Raw genomic sequence first — 19,315 nt, 5'->3', positions numbered from 1 at the left:
CTCGATCCCCAATACGGGGGCATACAGGAAGCAGCTGATCAATGATTTTCTCTTATCATTGATGTTTCTATCTCTCTTTCCCTCTCCCTTCCTCTCTAAAAATCAATAAAATTATATACATATATATAAACATATATATATATATATATATAAAGATATAAAACTCACCAAGAAAATGAAAATATGGCCTCATCTACAAAGCCCAGAAACTGCTGTTGTTGGCAGGGAGGAAGACCCTGTCACCAACTTAGAAAAGAACAACCTCTAATGGGTAACTAACTGCTTCTCAATGGCCAGAGTTAAGCCATATGTCACAAGGATCATAGGACATTAAAGGCCAAAAATCATGCCTTTATGCACTCAGCAACTGGCATCTTCTGTGTGTCATTTACGGTGCCAGAGTACACCAAAAAAGATTAACTCGGGCCCTAAACTTCAAAAATACACAGTTCACATTCAAGCCTGTGAAGCTAATGGGATTCTGATACATAACTGATAGAATTAAAACTGGTATAACCAATTTAGAAAATAATGTGGCAAAATATAATAAAGCTAAACATATACATACCATCTAACTTATAAATTCAATTCAAGGTACATATATCTTCCAAAAAAAACTTGTACATAAAAGTTCCTAACAGCATTATTCATTACAAGCTCAAACTATAAATTATCTAAATATCCATCAACACAACAGCCTGGGTAAATAAACTGTGGCCTACTCACACAATGGAATATTGTACTGCAGTAGTTCTCAACCAGGGATGATTTTGCCCCCCCAGGGGACATTTGTCAACGTCTGGATATGATCAGGTTGTAACAACTTGGGGGGGGGGGGAGGTGCTACTGGCATCTAGTGGATAAAGATCAGGATTCTGGTAAACATCCTTCAATGCACAGGAGAGCCACCCATAACAAAGAATTATCCCATCAAAAATGCCAAAGGGCCAAGTTTGAGAAATCCTGGCTTACAGCAATGAGAATAAACTAGACCACACAGATGATATGGATATATTAAAACATAACGTTGAGCAAAAAAAGAAGACAAAGAAGAATGCATATCTATAATTCCATTTAAATAAAGCTCGAAATCAGGCAAAATCAATCCCTGGTGTTAAAAGTCAGGATAGTGGGGATCAAGAGGGGCACAAGCAAAGTTCTGTTTCTTGAGCTGAGTACTATTTGGCACTGTGTATAAATTTGTTGAACTGAATAATTAAAAATGTGTGTATATTTTTAAGTATATTATTCTTCCATAAATAGCTTATTTTAAAAAAAACTTATATCCATTTCAAAGACAGACAATCTGTCCTAGCTGGTTTGGCTCAGTGGATAGAGTGTCGGCCTATGGACTGAAGGGTCCCTGGTTCAGTTCCAGTCAAGGACACATGCCTGGGTTCTGGGCTCGATCTCCAGTAGGGGGCATACAGAAGGCAGCTGCTCAATGATTCTCTCTCATCATTGATGTTTCTATCCCTCCCCCCCTTCTCCCTTCATCTCGCAGAAATTAATAAAAACGTATTTTTTTTAAAAAAGAGGCAAACCAGAGACCAAAGAAAATTAACAATACATATTATCTAACAAAAAACTTTTTTCCAAAATATATGAAAAGCCTCGGCCAGTGTGGTTCAATTGATCAGAGCATCATCCTGTACACCAAAAGGTCTGGCAGGTTCGATTCCCAGTCAGGGTACATGTCCAGGTTGTGGGTTTGATCCCCATTCTGGGCACCTGCAGGAGGCAACTAATTGATGTCTCTCTCTCTCTCTCTTCCTGCCCCCCTCTCTCTGTCCCTCCCTCACTATCTCCCTTCCTCTCTCTAAAATAAATTATATATATTTATATTACATAAAGTCTTGCAACTCACAGTAAGAAGTAATCCAAATTTTAAATGGCAAAATATTTGGACACATTACAAAAAAAGATACATGAATAACCAATAAGCACAAAAATATGCTCAACATCACTGGGCATGAGTGAAAGGCAAATGAAACTACAATGAAATGCCACTATACACTCACTAGAATTGCTAAAATTAAAAAGGCTGATACCAAGTGTTAGTGATAACTAGAATTATCATACATTGCCAATGAGAAAGTATAATGGTACAAACACTTTGGAAAATATTTTGGCAGGTTCTTATAAAGTTAAACATACACCTGCTTACAACCCAGCAATTCCACTTAAGTATCTTACACAACAGAAATGAAAACATTTTGATACAAAGACTTATACATGAAGGTTCATAGCAGCTGTATACCTAATAGTCTCCCCGCCCCCCAGGAAATAATCCAAATATCTATCAACTGGTGTATGGATAAACAAATTTTAGTATATCAATATAATGGAATATTGGTCTTCCATAAAAAAACAATTAGCTACTGAAACAATCAGAAACATGAATGAATCTCAAAAACATTCTTCTGATGTTTACATTAAATTTTAGAATAGGCAAAATTAATCTATAATGACAAAAGCAGATCAGAAGTTGTCTGGGGTCAAGGGAAATGGATGTTGGTAACTGACTACAAAAGGGATACAAGGGAACTTTTGGGGTGATAAAACTTCTATATCTTCATTGTAGTGGTTCATTATACAGGTGCATATATTTGTCAAGACTCACAAAACTATATTGTTTATATTAACTGGGTATGGTAAGACACAGACACGGATATGATTGTCATGAAGGAAGGAGTTTATATTCACAGTTCCCTAGAAACAGGAGGCAAGCCACAATACACCAGGCCACAAGAAGTACCAGAGTGGGTCAGGAGTTAGAGGAGAGGAGAGAAAAATGTATCAATAAAGTGTGGTTTTCGCAGGAAAGAATGGGCAAGGCAGAGTAAGGGTAAGCAAGTTAAGCAGGTTTAGGATTGGCTAGTTTGAAATAATTTCAGTGGTCTCCACAGTATAGGAACAACCCCCTTGGCTGGTAGTTGGCCCTCGGGTGATTAAAGCAAGGGGATAGTTGCCCAGGAGGGTAAGAGGCGCAATAAAGGAGGTAGATGAGGAATATATCCTGGATCAGGGGGTCCTCAAACTACGGCCCGAGGGCCACATGCAAATACAAATATTGTATTTGTTCCCGTTTTGTTTTTTTACTTCAAAATAAGATATGTGCAGTGTGCATAAGAATTTGTTCATAGTTTTTTTTAAACTATAGTCCGGCCCTCCAACGGTCTGAGGGACAGTGAACTGGCCCCCCGTTTAAAAAGTTTGAGGACCCCTGTGACCTGGATTCATTGGTTTGCACATTTTCTGCTTAAGTCATTAGCACAGCCTCTTAATTGATCTATGACTTAGAAACAAAAGCTTCCTGGGGGTTGAGAGTTATGGTTTTGGCCCTCTCAGTAGCAATATTGAAAGCCAGAAGACAATGGAGCAAAGCCTCCAAATTTCTGAGTATTCTCAACATAGAATTTACCAGCCTGACAACCAAACATAAAAAGAAAGTCTCAAAAAATGTTACCTCCCAAGCACTCATTCTCAGAAAGCTCCTAGAGGAAATGTGCACCCCAAACAAGGGGATAATCCAAAGAGGAAAAAGTCATGGAAGCCAGTCAACAGATTCTAACAAAAAAAAAAAAGGTCAAAGGAATTCATTCCCAGGAGGAAGGCAAAGAAAGCCTCATGACAATGCTTTGGAGCAGACATACAGTACAAGTAGTCTAAACCAGAGATGGAGAAAGGCAGAGGGTTCCAAGGACATATGCAGGAGATAAAAAAAGAAGAAAGAAAAGAGAAGAGAAGAGAAGAGAAGAGAAGAGAAGAGAAGAGAAGAGAAGAGAAGAGAAGAGAAGCGAAGCGAAGAGAAAGAGTGAACTAATCAAGTATCTGATAGGTTTAACTAAGAGATAAGTTGTTTTGAGAGGTATTTGGGGGGAAAGTGTTGAAGGATGTAGAAATAGTTGGCTAAAGATTTAAAAGAAAGCAAGGTGAGCCCTCTCAAAGGCAGTTAACTACAAGAAAACATAAAATATACTTAGCTCAGTAGTGAACATTTACAATATAATAGTATAGCTAACCTTGATCATGTTATTAAGGTAACCAAACATTGTAATATTGGCAGAAGGAAGGGGGAAGGGTATGTGTGAGTGTGTGCATGTGTGTATGTTTAAGACCTAAAACTTTACCAATACAGGATATTACTACACAATGCCTAAGATGAATACGTTTCTTAACAAACAGTACACTCATACAATTTGTAAATATAAAAGTAAATACAGTAAACCTCGATATAATGGACTAATTGGGGCAAGGGGATGTCCGTTAAAGCCAAAGGTCCAATTTTTTTCCTAATCCAAGTTAAAAAGTTGACAAGTTTACCTGTTTTTACTTATGTAGACACATTTGTGTAATTAAATTTAGTACGTATGAAAAATTTAATTTCACAGAAAAGTTTTCTATATGTATTACTATAATTTTAAAATTATACTGAATATGTCTAGTAAATGGGTACATTCCCGTCACCCTGAGTAAACAAATGCACATGGCTGGGGCATGGCTTAGCACACAGTCAGAACATCCCGAGTTAAAAATGCTGCAGAAAGTCACCAACAGAACCAGTTACTGGGTGTGATGGGGGTATGATCACATGCCGATCATTCCCCAAAACTGTTTATGAGTGGTGACTCATAGATTTCTATGTAGACCAAAGTTGTAGATATGCAATATTTATTAATGTCAGCAAAATTACTAGTGTTCTTTCCAACATATGGCCTACTCGCTAAAATTTATTAAAAATAAACAGTGAAGCCCAATCGGTGTGGCTCAGTGGTTGAGCATTGTGCCATGAAACAAGAGGTCACCAGTTGGATTCCTGGTCAGGGCACATGCCCTGATTGTGGACTCGATTCCCAGTAGGGGGCATGCAAGAGGCAACCAATTGATGTTTCTCTCTTATCGCTGTTTCTATCTCTCTATCCCTCTTCTTTCCTCTCTTCTCTAAAAATCAGTCAAAATATTTTTTAATAAAAAAATAACAATGAAGCCGGGCCCCTGCGACTCAGTGGTCAGAGGGTGGGCCTGCACAACCAAGGGCCATGGGTTCGAATCCCGGCCAAGGTCAAGGTGCATAGGGAGGCAACCAATCAGTGTCTGTCTGTTTGTCTCTCTCTCTCTCTCTCTCTCTCTCTCTCTCTCTCGGTCCTTCCCTCTTTTCCTCCCCGCTTCCTTTCCACTCTCTCTAAAAATCAGTGAAAAAAATATCCTTGGGTGAGGATTCTTAAAAAATAACAACAACCAGTGAATTAATAACAAAAATAACCTGTTATTTTAATTACAGTGGGGCCTTGACTTACGAGTTTAATTCGTTCCGTGACGGAGCTCGTAACTCAAATTACTCGTATGTCAAATCAAAAAGTGAACGAGTGAGACACGTGATGCTGGGCTGATGTTGTGGCGTTCACTGTGACGTTCGCTGCGCCAACTAGCGGTGGGGTATCTGAAGCTGGCTCGTAACCCAAATTTTAGCTCGCAACTCAAAGCAAAAAATCGGCCAAGAGATGGCTCGTATCTCGAAAAACTCGTTAGTCAGGACACTTGTAAGTCAAGGCCCCACTGTAGAAGCAAATCTTGGTTAAAAGCATTTTTAAATTAACAGGGTGTTAATTTTCACATATGATATATGGACCAGAAATTCTGTCCATTAAATCCAAAGTCCATTAAACCGAGGTCCACAAAATCAAGGGTTTACTGTCCTCAAAGAAACAGCAAAATAATTGGAAAAGCAATTGCCTCCAAGATCAGGAGGGTCTTACTATAAGTAAATTCCTACCACAGTTCTATTGGCCTGGGGGCAAAAAACTTCAACACACTATATTTATTTTCTTAATGTTTTTAAATTGATTTTTAGGTAGAGAGGTAGGGAAAGGTGAAACAGAAACACTGATGAGAGAGACACATCGATCAGCTGCCCCCTGCATACCCCCTACTGAGGGAATCAAGCCAGCAATCCAGGCATGTGCCCTGACCAGAAATCAAACCCAGGACATCTTTGTCCATGGTACAGCGCTCAATCCACTGAGGCACACCAGGTAGGCTCAACATGCTATATTTAGAGTCAGACTGACACAAGTGATGAGCTTACTTAGCAAGTCAGTCAGGTGTTCCAAGGGCCCTGGAGCCATTCATATCATAGCTGGTATATTAACCTAGGGATTTACTGTCTCAAGTTTAACCTATGTTCAGGTATGTCTTTGGGAAAAATTTAAAATATTTAAATTATTCACAAATAATTTCTATTACATTTCTGTATTCTACAAAGATATAACATGTTTAATACTGTAAAGTAACTAGGAATTAATCAAAATTAATATAAAAATCCCTATTTATGGGAGTCATATCACACATACATTTTATTCTCCTTCTTATAAACTTCACAATGGATATAAATGCAATTCTTTAAAAATTACATAACAGATCAAAACAAGGTGGGAAGTAAGCAGCCCCAAAACTACAAAGAGCCTGCCAGTTGCATCCTACAATTGAGACCATCTACACCAGCGGTTCTCAACCTGTGGGTCGCAACCCCTTTGGCAGTCGAACGACCCTTTCACAGGGGTTGCCTAAGACCATCCTGCATATCAGATATTTACATTATGATTCATAACAGTAGCAACATTACAGTTATGAAGTAGCAACGAAAATAACTTTATGGTTTGGTCATAACATGAGGGCCAGAAGGTTGAGAATCACTGATCCATACTAATAAAAGGGTAACATGCTAATTAGACTAGATGTCTTCTGGACATCCTTTCAAAGTCACGGTGGCGGGGGCCAAAGCAGAGGCGGATAGGGGCGATCAGGCCAGCAATGGAGAGCAGTTAGGGGCCATCAGGCCGGCAGGGGAGAGCAATTAGGGGGTGATTAGGCCGGCAGGGGAGAGCAGTTAGGGCGCAATCAGGCTGGCAGGGGAGAGCAGTTAGGGAGTGATCAGACCAGCAGGGGAGAGCAGTTAGGGAGCAATCAGGAAGGCAGGCATGTGAGCGGTTAGGAGCCAGCGGTCCCAGATTGCGAGAGGGATGTCCGAAACCAGCAGTCGGACATCCCCCGAGGGGTCCTGGACTGGAGAGGGTTCAGGCCAGGCTGAGAGACCGCCGCCCACCCCCCAGCATGAATTTTGTGCACTGGGCCTCTAGTAACTGTATAAACTGAAATAGCTTATCCCACATGCTCTTTTAACCAACTCTGCCATCCTAACCATTAGGATTTGACTAGGAAGAACTGAAAGTACATGACAGTGGTAAACCACCTCTGGGGTGACACTGAAAAAAAAGCTGTTGTATCAAGGGATATTCTATATTGAGCAGTGTAAGTACAAGGAAGCAGGTCCCAAAGAGATAGTTTAAGTTGTTATTCTAGTTACCCATAAGGTCTGCTTAACAATCTTATAGGGTCTAAGGACCCAGAATGCTTAAATGGAAAAAGAATCCCATGTACTCTAAAACCTTTTGTATTCTTGAAATAAACTCTCACTGCCAAAAAGAATACATTAGTTCATCTATTCATTCTTTTATCCATTCAGAAAATACTGAATATGTCAGGGAAGATATCTATGTGTATACACATGCACACAGAAATTCTGAATGTAGTAAGTGATAGGGAAAGTATGAAGTGTTATAAGAAATGCAAATAGAGTATCTATCTATTTCTGGAAAATCAGACCACCCTTGCCATCTTAAAAGCATAAAAATAACAATGAAATTTTCCTTTAAATTGGTAAAAACCTGCTTAAATTACTCATTTAAGTGAATAATTACTTTAGGCAAATAAAACAGAAACACCTTTGTTAAATGAATGAAAATGTTTTCAACTCAGTGACTTTTTTTCTAACATTCAGGACACTTATTTTTACTTTTTTAAAATATGGTTTTATTGACTTTAAAGAGAGAGAGGGAGAGAGAGGAACTTTGATGAGAGAGAACCATCAATTGGCTGCCTACTGCACAACCCCTACTGGGGATCAAGCCCACAACCCAGGCATGTACCCTGACTGGGAATCAAACCAATGACCTTTTGATGCATGGGACAATGCTCAACTGGCCAGGGCTCGGTGATTATTTTTATTCATTCATTCATACATTCATCAAATATTTATTGAATGCTTTCTGTGAACCAAGCACCAAGAATACAGCACTGAACAAGTTAAAGACTATGCTCTTATGGAACTTACAATCTAGTGAAGGATATCTATATATTCTAAATATATAAAGGGCTAATATGCAAATTGTCCCTGTGGGAGTTTGACTGGGAAACCGGGAGTTCAATCGCTTACTATGACATGCGCTGACCACCAGGGAGCAGCACAAAGTGAAGGAAGGCCCTGGCCAGCAGCCGGCCTGATCACCAGCCAGGCCTAGGGAACCTACCAATGCATAAATTTCGTGCATGGGGCCTCTAGTCTACTAGTCTAATCTAATAAAGGAGAAACATGCAAATTGACCACACCTCTGCTATGCCCAAGTCACGCCCATCAGCCAATCAGAGCGACTATATGCAAATTAACCCAACCAAGATGGCGGCCGACAGTGACGGAGCTGGAGCAAGCAGGAGGCTTGGTTGCCCCAGCAATGGAGGAAGCCAAGCTTCCCCCCTGCCCTGGCTGGCTGTGGCCTCCACTCAAGGCAACAAAGTTTCAATTATAGAAGATAAATAAATCCCAGATACCTGCTTCCAGCCAGCCTCCACTGGGAGCTTGGGTGGCTGGGGGCCATGGCCAGCCTGCAAACAGCCATCAGCCCTTCACCCAGGATGGCCACACCCTCATGGGGTGAGGGTCCCTGCTGGGGGGCTTGGCCAGCCTACAAACAGCCATCAGCCACTCACTCAGGCTGGCCACATCCTCATGGGCTGAGGGTCCCCACTGGGGGGCTTGGCCAGCCTGCAAACAGCCATCAGCCCCTCACCCAGGCTGGCCAGGCACCCCAGCAGGATCCTCCTCCCTGAAGGGGGTGTGGCCAGCCTGAAAACGGCCCTCAGCCCCTCACTCAGGCTGACCAGGCACTCCAGCAGAGACCCCCACCCTGAAGGGGGTGTGGCCAGTCTGAAAACAGCCCTCAGCCCCTCACCCAGGCTGGCCAGGCACCCCAGCAGGACCCCCACCCTGATCCAGGACACCCTTCAGGGCAAATAGCCGGCCTCCACCCATGCACCAGGCCTCTATCCTATATAATAAAAGGGTAATATGCAAACTGACCCTAACAGTAGAACGACTGGGAATGACTGGTCACTATGACACACAATGACCACCAGGGGGCAGACACTCAATGCAGGAGCTGCCCCCTGGTGGTCAGTGACCTCCCACAGGGGGAGCTCTGCTCAGCCACAAGCCAGGCTGATGGCTGCCAGTACAGCAGTGGTGGCGGGAGCCTCTCCCGCCTCCTCAGCAGCACTAAGGATGTCCGACTGCAGCTTAGGCCTGCTCCCTGCTGGCAAGTGGACATCCCCCAAGGGCTTCCGGGCTGCCAGAGGGATGGCTGACTGCCAGCTTAGGCCCAATCCCCGGGGGAGCGGGCCTAAGCCAGCAGGTGGTTATCCCCCGAGGGGTCTCAGACTGCGAGAGGGCACAGGCCGGGCTGAGGGACTCCCCTGAGTGCACAAATTTTTGTGCACCAGGCCTCTAGTATATATATAAAAGCCTAAGTGACCATCTGACCGTTCGACCATCCGACTGGTAGCTATGACGCACAATGACCACCAGGGGGGCAGATGCTCAGTGCAGGAGCTGCCAAGCTGCGGTGACTTGGCAGCTACAGTCCTCGGGTGACGCACCCGGAATCAGAGGAGGGAGCCCTATTTCGGGGTGCATCACCCGAGAACTACCCTCTCAGAGTCTGGGACCTCACGGGGGATGTCAGAGAGTGTGTTTCGGCCCGATTCCCACAGGCCAGGCCAAGGGACCCTACCGGTACATGAATCCGTGCACTGGGCTTACAGTAGATTCATAAACAAGCAACTACAACGTAAGAAAATAATTGCCATGATGGGGAAATACAGAGAAACCATGAGTTCTATTAAGACTTTAAAGAAAGATGTGTTGTGGGGTGGAAGAGATCAATGGGGGAGAAAGGGGAGGGGGAACATGTGTAATACTTTCAACAATAAAAATTTTTTTAAAAAAGATGTGTCTTTGCTTATTATTCTAAATAGTGTGCAAATACATAAACCAGATTATTCTCAAGAAATGTTAGTCTGGTTCAGAATCCATAACTAGAGGAAAAATTAGAAGACCAGAAAGGATAAACTGAGGGAGAAGGAAATTTGAGACGGAATTCTAACATCTGAGTGCTTCCCATGTCATTTAATCCTCAAAACAACTCTAGTCTTGGCCAGTGTGGTTCAGTTGGAGCGTGGTCCCCTGCACCAAAGTATCACAGGTTCGATTCCTGGTCGGGGCATGTACAGGAAGCAGTCGTTATCTCTTCTCCTTCTCTCTCTCTCTCTCTCTCTCTCTCTCTCTCTCTCTCTCTCATCAATGAAAACATATCCTCTGGGAGGATTTAAAAATCACAAAAACTCTAAGATGGGAAGGACTGTATCTCTAGCATCCACTCCCTCACTGACATGCACATATATAGCCAAACTTTAATGACAACATACTGCTTCCCAAGGTTATATTTACAGAAACTATTGAGGCAGGAATCTGAACTCTGGTCGAACACACAAAGCTTTAACTCCAGAAGAAAATGACATGCCAGATTTAGGAGTTTGGATTTTGTAAAAGATGATTCTCTGATTTTTCAACATGGTAGACTAACAGCACATTGGTGCCAAGAACAGAAACAGAGGACCATGTGAGAATGGTTTAGGGCTCCTTTAAATAAAGAAGTTCTGTTACTTTTTATACAGGAAAGCTTTTTTTAAGGCAAATATTTTCTAAAGGATAATTTAAACTCATCAGATTTAAGACAATAATTATTATATTAGTATGAAATGAGGTTCAAGTTTTAAAACTATTGAAGCTGTATTTTTCACTAACCTATTTTCTTTCAATAAACATGGTTCTAAAAAATTTAACAGCACTACTTAGAGATAGAAAAGCAAATCAAATTAATATATTTGCAATTCTTACTGCAAAATTAAACACTTACAAATAACTATTGATACCACAGATTATTGACATGTATTTACTTATAATTCTCAATTTTCCACTTTAATAAGATATGATCGCCCTGACCGGTTTGGCTCAGTGGATAGAACCTCGGCCTGCAGACTCAAGGGTCCCAGGTTTGATTCCAGTCAGGGCATGTACCTTGGTTGCAGGCACATCCCCAGTGGGGAGTGTGCAGGAGGCAGCTGATCGATGTTTCTCTCTCATCGATGTTTCTAACTCCCTATCCCTCTCCCTTCCTCTCTGTAAAAAATCAATAAAATATATTAAAAAAAAAAGATACGATCATACAGGATTCTCTGTAAAGATTATAACCATTATTTCTAATATAAGATTAAAAGGTGTAATTAATGGAGGGTAGTATTTTTAAAATAATAAAAGCCCTTGTAAATGCAGCATATCTTTATAAAGGGTGTCCCAAAATTCACGCAAGAAGTAATTTTGATAGAAAACACAGGTTTATAATTAAAAATTGTAAATTTTTTATTGATTCATAAAGTATACAGTATAGGGTTATGTATGGAATAGCATATCGGGTAAATGGCCTCCACGGCTTTGCTGGCACATACGCACTCTTTTGTTGAAATTTTCCATGACTGAAATGCAGCTGCTCAGGCAATAACAGTTAATGGTGCTCGCTATCGCGACATGATAATCCAGTTTTTTGTGCCTAAATTACAAGATATGGATGTGGATGACAGGTGGTTTCAACAAGACGGTGCCACATGCCATACAGCCTGAGAAACAATTACTGCATGAGTCATTTCCTGGTCGTGTAATTTCCCGTTTTGGTGATCAGAATTGGCCGCCCAGATCATGCGATTTAACGCCATTGGACTTTTTTCTTTGGGGTTTTTTGAAGTCTAAGGTTTATGCCAACAAGCCCACGACCACCCACGCCTTGAAGGAGGAAATTGAGCGCTGTATCAACGAAATTCAGCCACATTTATGCAGAACGGTCATGGAAAATTTCAACAAAAGAGTGTGTATGTGCCAGCAAAGCCGTGGAGGCCATTTACCCGATATGCTATTCCATACATAATCCTATACTGTATACTTTATGAATCAATAAAAAATTTACAATTTTTAATTATAAACCTGTGTTTTCTATCAAAATTACTTCTTGCGTGAATTTTGGGACACCCTCTAAAAATCACATTGAAAAAACAAAACTTCTCACAGACAGTAGGGGGGTGAGGGCATGTGCTAAAGGGTGGGAGCAGCTGGGGAGAGGTCAATGGGGGGAAAAGGAGACTTATGTAATACTTTCAACAATAAAGAGTTTTTAAAAACTTCTGAAATATGATTCTTACAGATATTGACAATATTAAGAAGCTAGCTTTTAGGAGACATATATAATACTGTCAAAAATAAAGTTGTTTTTTTTTTAAAAAGAAGCTGGTTTTTATGAACTTCAGAAGCTCAAATGTGAAATAAAATCAGAATACTGAAAGAGAAAAAAATAACTCAGCACTACAGACTGTTTCTCCTACAGAAATAGAATGCTTTAAGAGTGAAGCCATTTCCTTAGCTCTCATTTACTCCACATCCATTTCACTCACTCCTGAAATATGCCTCCTCAAAAAAAAAACCACACACACACATTAAAATCACCAATTATCTCCAACTTGACAAAGCCAATGGATATTTTTCTGTTTCTCATCTCACAAGGCCTATCAGCAATCAGCATACAAAACAGTTCATCATTCCATCATTTTTGAAACACTTCCATTTCTAAACTTTCCTAATACCACACACACCCCTGGCTCTCCCCTCTCTCTCTCGGCCATTCCTTTTTTATAGACGTTGCTCTCTCATATCTGTACATTTTTCATTTCTGAGAGCAAAGTCCTATTCTTTTCCAATTATCTGTCCACACCTTCTTTCTATATAATCTCATGCATTTCCTTAGTTTTAATATCGACAGTAAGTCCCAATTCTACTGTGAACTCCAGATTTACTTTATTATCTGTCAACTAGGTATCTCTAAGTGGGTATTTCATTAGCAATTAAAACTAGACCAAATGTCCAAAACAGAACTTTTGATTCTCTCCATCTGCCCTCAAAATAATTTCATATATTCATTCTATACATATTTAGTAAGCATATACTCAGGCATTGTGTACACCGGCACAACAATATGCGCTCGGGGAAAACAGATAAATTGTAAAAAGGGCTATCAAGGATATAAGCAGTGTGCTCTGATAGGAAATAGGAGAGAGGGTGTTCCAAGATAGACCTCCACAATATTATATTCTCCCTCAGAAAATCATGTCCACATAACTACTCCAGACAGAAACGTATGTATCTGTTCCCCACAAACAACCCATCAGGTGGTTCCAAAGAGTTCTAACTCCAAAATACACCTTGAAGTTGAAGGGAGCTCTCAAGTAAAGAAGAGAGATGCAGACAATGTAATGACAACTGTGATAAATGCCTCAGAAGGAAATAAGCTATGGAAGAAATTACAGTGAATCCCAACTCAGTCTGGGAGAAATCAGAAAAGGCTTCCTGGAGAAAGAAGGGTAAGTAGGATAAATGCAGATCATCACAACAAAAAACTAAATGGAAAGGTACAGAAGACTATACCAAGAACAGGGAAACAGCACAGCATGGCACATCCCAGAATCTAACCTAAGTCCCAGGTAATAAAACCATAGGAAAGGGAGAGGGGAATTAAGGCCAAAAGGAAGCAAGACATTATCAAAGGCTAATGAGATCACACCAAAAGGGCACATAAATTCGAAGTCTTCCAATGGCCAAACATGGGACAATTTGACTATAATGGATTAATACATTAAAATCCAAGAACTCATGATGATAATAAAATGATTATTAAAATGAAAACCTTCACTAAACAATTCATTATAAACTATTCTGAAAAAATGATAAAGGAAAACAATCACACTTTTATGCTGTCTCTCCTGTGGCAAAGAGTAACAAAGTATGTAATCAGAGAAAAGTTCTTCTAGGAAATAAATCCAGAAAGAATTAAAGATTCAGGATATCACCATGTCACAACCCCTAACAAGATATGAATTCTGCAAAAATCAACAAAAGATGGTAAAATCATTAGTGAAAGGAGAATTTTATAGTAAAGAATAAGGTTGAAATCACTAATCAATCTTTAGCATCACTAACAGTGGGACAACCAGACATTATGTAACTCTGATGGATAGGAAGTATACAACTACATCTATGGAATATTTTTATTAAAAAAAAGTTGAATCTAAATCTAATAAAGTTTCTAACTTCCAGTCTGAAGGAAATAGAGAATAGGTTGTAACAGTGGATCTCATAGTTGAGCATCAGAATCAGCTGGAAGGGGCTTATTAAAACACAATTTGCTGGGAACCAGTGAATTAAAGGAAACTATAAGGAAGCAAACAACCAAATAGAGTGTGTGGAAAATATTACAGGATAAATAACCCACTTTCTTTTTTAAAAAAAATATATTTTATTGATTTTCCACAGAGAGGAAGGGAGAGAGACAGAGAGTCAGAAACATCGATCAGCTGCCTCCTGCACATCTCCCACTGGGGACGTGCCCGAAACCCAGGTACATGCCCTTGACCGGAATCGAACCTGGGACCCCTCAGTCCGCAGGCCGACGCTCCATCCACTGAGCCAAACCGGCTTCGGCAATAACCCACTTTCAATAACAAATCACATTTAAAGGGAACAGGGGGATGTTATAGAATAAAAATTATTTAAGCAACATAAATGCAAATGCAATATTCACTCTTAAGATTCTGATTCAAACAAACCTACTATAAAAAGACACTTTGAGCCCTCCCGGTTTGGCTCAGTGGATGGAGCGTCAGCCTGCGGACTCAGGGGTCCCAGGTTCGATTCCGGTCAAGGGCATGTACCTTGGTTGCGAGCACATCCCCAGTAGGGAATGTGCAGGAGGCAGCTGATCGATGTTTCTCTCTCATCGATGTTTCTGACTCTCTATCCCTCTCCCTTCCTCTCTGTAAAAAATCAATAAAATATATTTTAAAAAAATAATAAAGACTTCTTTAAAAAAAAAAAAGACATTTTGAGACAATCAAGAAAATTTGAATGTAGACTAAGAATAGATGATATTTAAAATTTGTTAAGTATAATAATAGAATAATGGCTATGCTTTAAAAAAATTACTTTATGGCAATTTTTTTAAAGTCAAGACTAGAGACTTGGCAAAAGCCACACACCACCATACAGCACCACTTTAAGGAGTTTGAGCCTAAACTGAATGGCTTTACATAAGCATGAAATCATCATACTAACAACAACTTCTGGTTCCAGAAAGCCATATGGTAAGCACTGCATTAAGTACTTAATGTAACTTATCTCTCTGAATTCTTAAAATAACTGAAATGAAGATATTCTATACTCACCTGCCTGCTGATCATGATCAGAATTTGCACTTCTTTAAGGGTAAAGTAATGAGAATAGTTTGGAGAAAGGAAAAAGTGATGGCAAAAGACCAATTAAGTTGTTTCAACAGGTTAAGAATTCCTGCTACAGACAGTATGAGCAAATGTTGATGCATTAGGAATAAAACAAAAATATAGAAACTATGTTTGAACAAAACATGAATTATGTCCTCCAGACATTTAACTATGAAACAACCTTCTTCAGCAAATTAAACTTTTTTTCAAGAATTTTACTTTTAAAACAATCATTTCATATGTACTGCAGTTACTGGGCTTACACATAATTCTTACTTCGACTGGAAAGCAGCCTGATGGAGAAAGCATAAAGCAATACCTGCTAAAATGCACCTTCTTCCCAAAATTCTTTAAGGGATAAAAACAAACTATTGTTTTAATTCTATAAATGACTGAAATATCCTGTGACACCCTTCACACTCACCTCCATCTCAAAGTAGCTTAGATAAAACAAGCAGGAAGGATCATAAGAGTGAAGAAGACTGAAGGGAATGGGATGATCCCTAACCATCTTTTCCAATGGGATAATCATGAAAGAAATTATTAAAAGGCTACCAAACTTTCTTTATCAAAAGCCTCTCCTATCAGAGTCCTATTGCAGCTTACCACCAATGGGCCTTGTACTCTATTACTTCCTCTAGGAACTGACTTCTTAGAGGCTGGGGTAGAGTTAGTTGCTAATGGTTAATTGTGTCCAAGCCTGATTACCAGTATGATTACATCCATATGAAATTCTAAAAAAGTCAAAACTTCTGTCATTACAAAAAAAGCAGATCAGTGATTGCCCTAGGTGAGGAGTTAAGGACTGACTGCAAAGGGGCAAGAGGGAACTCTTTGAGTGAGGCCAGTGTTCCAAAACTTCACAGGTGGTGAGTACATAACTGTATACAAGTCATAATGTACTTGAAATGGCTGTTATATTGTATGTAAATTATAGCTCAATGAAATTGTTTTTAAAAAGATGTGGGGTTAATAAGATCTGCAGGTTACTAGTTGTGTGACATTAACCAGTTTTCATTTTCTCACATGTACACTCATACACACTTTATTTTTAAAGCAATCATTTCTTTATTATACTGCAGTTATTGGGCTTACACATAATTCTTACTTCCACTAGAAAAAGGGCCCTGTAGTTATCTATACTGCTACTTGTCCTATCTCACAAGGTTGTTGTGAAATACCACACGAGATAACTACTGAGAAAGTGCTTTGGCAACTCTAAAGTAATATTACACAACTTTATAGTAGACTTCACATTTTTAGAAAACAGAGATGAAGATGTTTTTCCACATGAATAACTTGAGACCCTTGGAAACTTGAGTATCCTAAAGTCAATCTTTGCCCAGAAATAGAAAGCCTATACAATGGACACTTTTAATATCCTTCCTAAACCTGCTTTCTACTGACTCTTGATTACTGGATGGCTCCATGCAGTATTATCTAGGCTGCACTTTCGTTTTTCAAAAAGAAAACACTAAAGAAACGTTTTTAAAAGATCATTAAATGAGCATGGTAATACATCTGTTTCCCAGTAGAAAAAGCCAAAACCTAGAAAACGGATATTGAGCACTTTTCCAAAATATTCACAGCTGAAATTTGTCTTCCCCTGAAGTCTGTTAAATTTCTTTCCATCTACTACTACAATTCCACATGTATTACTGAGTATTTCCTAATGTAACCTGCATTAGCAGGAGTGAGTGAATAATTTTAACATCAAAACTTTTAAACCAGTGTAGTCATTTCACACTTTCGCCTGTTGCAAAATTTAACAGATTCTCATTTTTTCCTACCACCACTGCACAATTGGGTTCTCCACTATCCTACCAGGTATGAGTGATATTTGACATTTAGCCTAGCTATATATACAAAGTTTCCACACCACACAAGTATGAAGGCTGTTTTGAAAGACATAATCTCTTCTTCAAATGCAGTTTGGCGACTAAATTCTACCTTGAACTCGGGTTTTTATTATATTGTCTGACAATTTAAAAAAGTTTTTCTACCAGCAACAGGTTTTGCAACCAAACATTAACAAAGCCTGTAGTATCACAGAGTATGTTGCGATCGGTTTCCATTTTTAAAGATTCCTTTTAGTAACAGCTCTAAGGGGATGATTCCATGGTCCTTTTCTACGGTCCTGCTCCCGTCTGGTCAGTAGGAACCGTAGCCCTTGGGTTTCACATTTTTCCTTCGAAAACATTAACGCCGCTCAGTCCGGGAACCGCACACCTCCAATTTTAGCTTCCAAGAAACCTGCAAGGACGGCATCTTGCCCACTCGCTCCTCCAGCCTTCCCTACACGCGGACGGTCGGCCAGAACGTGCAGCTCTCTCCACACCACCAACCAAGCTGGAACGGAGCACCCAGAGGGCGACTGGTCACGGGGAGGAGGGGAGAACTTCTCCGCCTGGAGGACGGCGGCTGAGGTCCAATCCAGCCCGCGCCCAACTCCGCTCGCCGCCAGAAAAGCGTGTGGACCCTACGTTCAGGCCGCGGCGCTCGGTCCGGAGGGGCAGAGCCGCGCGTAGCTCCTGAGCAGGACGTAAACAAACCGACCCGGAGGAGAGGGAAGGGGCGACCCGGGGTGGGGGGTGGGGAGAGAGGACCTCGCTCGGACCCTCCAGCGCAGGCCCGCAGCCGCCTGGCCCCGCCGACCGCGACCCGGGTCCCGCTCCCAACACCGCGGGGCCGCGCGGACGTGGACACCGACTGCCCCAGCGCCTCTGGAGCCCGGAGCCAGCGGGCCGTCGGCTCCGCGCCCCCCGCCCGCAGCGCCCTACCTGAACGCGCAATCCGGGTCCCGCGCGTCCCGACCGGGCGCGCCCGACCCGTTCCTCTTGCTGAAGAGCTTCTGGAACAGCGTAGGGGCCATGCTGGCGACGGCCAGACCGGGGTCGCTCCTCGGGGTGCTTTGCTAGGCCCCCGCTTCTAGAGCCGCCCTGCCACCCCTATGGGCGCCTCAGTCATATGACAGAAATTACTCACTTCAAACGGCCACGGCGCGCGGGGCGGGGCGCGAGGCGAGGCCCACGCTCATTGGCTGGCAGTGCGCCGCGTCACGTGGCGGCGCGCGGAGCTGGGGGCCAGGTGGGGGCGTGGGGCGGAGCTGGCGCCCATAGGCTGGGGAGTAGACTCCCTCACGTGGCAGCTCACGGGGCGGGGCGTGCGCGGAAGCTAGAGGCGAGGAGGGGAAGGGCAGGCCGGGGCGGGGCGGGGCGGGATGGGAGCCGAGGGGAGGGGAGGGGAAGGGCAGGGCGGAGGGATGGCTGGGGAAGCCGAGCCGGGTGCGCGCGGGTCCTGTTCCCCCGCGAGTCCGGCAGTGGCTCTCTGAGGCTCCGGCGGGTGGCGCGGGGAGGACGCCAGGGACTGTGGGGCGCGGAAGCTTTCGGCCCCCCTCACCCTGGGACCGCGAGAGATGCTTAGAGCACCCGGGGCAGTCACCCCGCCCTCGTCGTCCTCATCTCAGCCCCTGTGGCTTCGCACCTCCACCCGGCTCCTGGCGGAGTCCATGCCGGTGGAGCAGAGAAAGCGCGCGAGCGTGACCCTCGGGCCGGCGTGGGCTGGACCTGGAGCCCGCGGCCTCGGCCCGGTCGCGGGAAGTGGGGACTCAGAGCTCGACGGCGCGGGGCCGGCTCACGGGGTCTGATGGAGGACCCTGCCCTGACACCCGCACCGACAGGACATTAAACTGTACTTGATTATGCAGATTAAATCGGAAATACTTTCAGGTTTAATAACGGGGTATAGTTTTTCTTTTTACTTAACACTA

At 42.3% G+C, this 19,315-nt stretch overlaps 1 protein-coding gene across 2 annotated transcripts in view; it reads right to left on the bottom strand.

The window, feature by feature from the left end:
• The window catches only part of FNIP1 (folliculin interacting protein 1), a 105,596-nt gene extending 87,107 nt beyond the window's left edge, over positions 1 to 18,489 (bottom strand). For both annotated transcript variants that reach the window (XM_070415058.1, XM_070415059.1), the window contains exon 1: positions 18,327 to 18,489. In XM_070415058.1, the coding sequence (XP_070271159.1) occupies positions 18,327 to 18,418 (92 nt within the window). In that variant the 5' untranslated portion in view covers positions 18,419 to 18,489. The remainder of the gene's footprint in view (positions 1 to 18,326) is intronic.
• Positions 18,490 to 19,315: the final 826 nt, after the last annotated feature.

This window comes from Myotis yumanensis, unplaced genomic scaffold (genome assembly GCF_028538775.1).
Source record: "Myotis yumanensis isolate MYYU_CA2020_CCGP unplaced genomic scaffold, mMyoYum1.0.hap1 SCAF_5, whole genome shotgun sequence".
Classification (NCBI taxonomy): domain Eukaryota; kingdom Metazoa; phylum Chordata; class Mammalia; order Chiroptera; family Vespertilionidae; genus Myotis; species Myotis yumanensis.
This window is presented reverse-complemented; position numbering and strand designations above follow the sequence as displayed.